Consider the following 5,000-nt stretch of genomic DNA (forward strand, 5'->3'; position numbering starts at 1 on the left):
CATTTGCAAAGTGAAAAGTAAATCATCACGAATCACGTCGATATATCATCGTATAACAGTAGAAACTCCTGAATACTTACATTATGCCTATTTCTCATTGCTGTAACATTTACTAAGTGGATTATAGAGCATCGTTGATTAAAACTTTTGCCCTCAAATACACTAATGATATTAGTTTGCCTTCATGTATAGTTGCGCAATAAACACAAAACTTTGTTTATAACAATAAGCAAAAGACTTTTACTATGGCAAGTAGTTGATTGCTATGGACTTCATGTCTAGTAAATAACAGTCATTGTAGATCCACATAGTGGATAAGTAGAAAAAGAATTTGAATCCACCACCAGTTTGTTCGTGATTTCTAACTAATCCTTTATTTTTATATCAGCCAAGGTAATCGGATTAGGATTCGATTATACCAAACCAGATTGCTTGTCGTAAGTTCTAACTCTCATTGTTTTTTTTTGTTTGTTTTTTTGGGAGGTTTTTTTTTGGGCGTGGGGGGGGGGGGGGTTAAAACTTTTGTCAATGTGATCAATTTAGGATGGTTTTGTTTAAGTAAATAAAATAGATAGTAATAAGACATTATGACCAGTAACTCAATTTTATATCTTATTTCGCAAAAATTACATTCCAGGCGTAGCATATTTATATCTGAAAAATCTTAGGAAAATATTTTAGACAGGCTCATAAAAAGGTTCTAGTTATAGATCTCTAAACAAACAAATAGTTAATGAAAACGAGCAAAAATACAAGATATACTTTTATTTACATCGGCTTTTTAGAAATTTTCAGGCAGATATTCAAGTATAGACACTATCACTATTAGGGAATTTTGTTCAACATTTGTTACAAAACTTTCGACAATTCCCATCGACAAAAGACTGGAAGGATGGACTGCTGCACAAATCACTCTGGTACATCGCACAGTTGGGATTTTTGTCCACGCACAGAGGTGGGGGAGTAGCAATACCTGAAAAATTAAGAGAGGCTATCATTATACATATTCATAAGTTGCAGTTCAAATCTTTGTTTCCTCCAGAAATGCTAAGTAGAAATGTATTTTAAAGTAAGTTTTTCGGTACTTAGTGTGACGTAAGCCGATTCTAGTCATTGATAGAGTTTCCTGAGACTTGGTCACTCTTTAGGTTATTAAAATAAATATATAGATGAAGAGGTGAATAGACAAATAAAAATTGACGAACAAAACAAGAAAAAACAAACAAACAAACAAAAATCCCCCCCCCCAAAAAAAAAAACAAAAAAAAAAAAAACGACAACAACAGCGTACATAAGGGGAAAAAATAACAAGGAAAAAAAACTAAGAAACAAAGAAAAAAAAAGAATAAAAAATGTCAACCACAATTTATCTACAAATCTCATCAGAGACCCCCACTGTAACACCCGATCAAGGGCGACAACTTTAAGTGGGCGTCGGAATTCTAGACATCATTAGGGATTCTTGTCTGGTGTAATAAACGTTGGTGGATGCTGCTGAGTACCAATTCATGTGACATCATGACTGTGGTAGGGGAATCTAATTCATGTCTTTTTCATTTACGCTAAGCGAAAACGTGATAAACTTGGTAAAAAAATAATAACGAGAAAATGCTCTGCAGCAAACTGACTTGTTTACGAAATATGGTCCATTCCATCAAACTTTTCTTGTATATGTTTTCTAACAATAACAAATAAATCAATCCATCATTTTAAATCTAAATCTAACTCTAATATTGCAGCAGTTGTCTAATTATATGTCGGTCATTACCAAATAATGTTAAATAAAATATAAACCACGTAGTCTTATTAATTTAGAAAAGTGAGTGGAGCAGGCACTTATGTTGGTAACAACAAGAGACGAAGTGAGTAGAAAAGTGCCAGAAGACAATAGAGAATAAAAAATTTTCGCGGCGGTGATGGGGATTTGAACCCGCGACCTTATTGGTACGACAACTCCGCCTGGGCGATCTACTGTATGAGCTATCCACGATCCCCCCAAAAAATCATATCAAACTCAGGTCATTCCTAGAGCTCTCTCTCTCTCTCTCTCTCTCTCTCTCTCTCTCTCTCTCTCTCTCTCTCTCTCTCTCTCTCTCTCTCTCACCGACTACTGGAGATCGCGGGTCTAACACACACAACCTCCGCGTAGTTAGTTTGGCCAGAAATTAAGCTTAATAGCCAGTATTCTTAACACAAAACTATAACACATGGCATACTCAATGTCTCAATTGTTTCATGAATACTTTTGGTCCAGTCAGAATAGGATTCAATTGTCGTAACGTCACTTCCTTCCGAATGACGCATGGTAACTTAGTAACACTGGCTCTAAACTATAGGAACAATGGCGGACGCCCGTATGAAATATTTCTCCGGCGAACATAAACGCGTATCCAGTGGGAAAAACCCCCATAAATTTGATCATGTTTTGACTTTTACGCATTCTGATCACAAGACATATGAAAAGTTCTAGCCAGCATGAAGAATAAAAAGTAATGATTTTCTTTGTTTAGAACCAAGATGGCCGCCGTTGCCGGGCGGCGTGACATCAGACTACTGAATCCAATTATTAAGTAAATGAACCAAGATCTATTTCTTTAAAAATATTTGAATGGAACAATAATACAAACGACTCTAATATATTCGTAATTATTTAGTAATAACACCATAAAATTGTTGTGGCTACAATAATCATATCATAGGTATCAAATATCGCCATTAAACGTAAAGAAAACATGTACAACATTTTAGTCTCCTATAAGGAATGTCAAACGCCAATCTGACATAAATCGAGATGAAAAATATTGAGAAAAAAGATTGACCTTTTTTCATCTCGTGCCCCCCGCTCTGGTTGCCGGCTACAAAAGAAGCCAGCAAACCTGATCCGATGTATGAATACTACTCGGTGTTTGAATAAATCTTATTCGGTGTTGTGCTTGAATATTACAGACCGGTGTTTGTTGTTGATAATTGATGTCAGATGTATGGTAAAGATCACGTTTGGTTGTAAAATTATTCCGTCTTTCAGTCTTGCTCAAGAAAATGAGTTGTCTGCTGATTCATGTAGTACCAATTTTCAAAATGCTTACTCTGAAAAAATCAGAGGAAAATTTGATTTTGAGAATTTTCAAAAGTATTCATAAATACGAGTAGGTGTTGGTAACTAAAATCTCGCGGGAAATCGCGGCTCTACACCCTATCCTATTTATAGGTCATGATATGCATCATACGTTACCCCTGACCTCCTTCTTGTCTACAATATAATCTTATACTTCTCACTATTACTTAGTTTTGACTCTTCACGGATGGTCCCTTCTATTCTCCTGTCTCAGACTCAAAATCCACTTCTGTGTCACTTCCCCATTAAAATCTCGTTACAGTCCTCCACCCTAAACGGTTTAAAGTGTTTAAGTGCCGGGCACTTGCTTGACATTACCCTATTAATGGTTGGGGAGATATCGGTCTTGCGTTTCACAATATGAATATAATTGAAAAAGCTAACAAAGGTAACCATCTTTTGGTCATGCGACATACAGGCAGTTTGATACATAACAGTTGAATACAACGTGCCCTTATTTGCAGGTCTATCAACCCAATTCATTTTGGGCTCATTGTTGTAATAGAAATCTAAAAAAATGACTTAAAATATTGTCCATTACATCAATGTTAACTAGGTCCGTAAGTGGATTCGGATATCGGACCTGTATATACGATATATGTACACGTCGGTTGATACCTTGTTTTGGCAAGTTGCAAAAGGTCTATAGTACACACACACACACACACACACACACACACATATATATATATATATATATATATATATATATATATATATATATATATATATAAAATCACTTATATTGTCCCCACCTTCAATTTTATAAATACCATTGTTTTTAGTGACTCTAGAATTTTAGCAAATTCATAATCAATAGAAGGAAGGGCATTATTACCTTGACAAATACCACAATAAAGAGCACAGTTCTCTTGTCCCCATGTTCCATATTTGACTACAGAGCATGCATCACGACCGTAGAGGGTACAATCCACTTTATCCTTACATACTGAAATTAAATGAAACCGATTCAATTAAACAAGCTGCACTCAATACCATTCTATCTCACAAAGGGGAAATGGTCATAACTCGAATAGCATTACCCAATTTTGATAAAATTTGGATAAACATTACTCACAAAATATAGTCTTATGTCCAGCAATTTTATCACCTCAGGACATTCTCTTCAAGCGAGTGGAGGCATTTCTTATATTATTCTCATTGACTTCGTAATCATCAATGGATGCACAATTTCTTTTCAGAGATCCAAACAAGTGATATTCCCAAGGAGCAAGGTCTTGATCATGTGGACGATTTGGAAATATCTCAAAATCTACCGCTTAGACAAGTCTTGGGTTAATTTTGGGATTTGCATTAACATATTCAAACGCTGCAAAATCACACCTTGTCTCAGGTGACAATGTCGTTTTCGACCTCTATCAGCCCAGTGTTTGACAATACGTAACAATATTAATATTTTCCCCATGAGGCAAAACTCAAGCAGTTAAACACCTTTATGTCTCAGGCCATGAATTGTGTGAAGACTTGAGTTTTAAATATTTAGTTGTTGATGATTAATGACGTTTGTCACGGATTCTTGTTTTGTTTCTCGTGCTTTGATATGCAACTATGCTTCATTTCCTGTTATCCACTCACAAAAAGCTTAACAGATGTCAGTTGATCATCATCATCTCACCCATTGTCTCCATCAAATCGCATTTGATCATTAATGGCATCCTCTGACGGTCAGGTCAAAAGAGTCTGACAGATTTCTGTTCGCATTATTATATGGTCATTTCTCAGTTATTTGCGCACCAACTGTCCAGTATTCCAGTTTTCCAAGCAGTATCAAAGAATAGCTTTCTTTGGTAGATCAAGATCATTCACAGAATACAGTAATACCTGTCTTCGCGAACCATATGTTGGACATGAGCGATGTTTTCTC

General features: G+C 35.7%; 1 protein-coding gene across 1 annotated transcript in view; it reads right to left on the reverse strand.

The window, feature by feature from the left end:
- Positions 1-750: 750 nt before the first annotated feature.
- LOC144964022 (uncharacterized) overlaps positions 751-5,000 on the reverse strand; it is a 9,988-nt gene continuing 5,738 nt past the window's right edge. The window contains exons 4-5 of the mRNA XM_078897968.1: positions 3,954-4,064; positions 751-973 (exon numbers count right to left, since the gene is read on the reverse strand). Of these exons, the coding sequence (XP_078754094.1) occupies positions 840-973; positions 3,954-4,064 (245 nt within the window). The 3' untranslated portion in view covers positions 751-839. The remainder of the gene's footprint in view (positions 974-3,953; positions 4,065-5,000) is intronic.

The sequence above is a fragment of the Berghia stephanieae genome, chromosome 2, assembly GCF_034508935.2.
Source record: "Berghia stephanieae isolate SIO BIC M18660-M18661 chromosome 2, UCSD_Bste_1.3, whole genome shotgun sequence".
Taxonomy (NCBI): domain Eukaryota; kingdom Metazoa; phylum Mollusca; class Gastropoda; order Nudibranchia; family Aeolidiidae; genus Berghia; species Berghia stephanieae.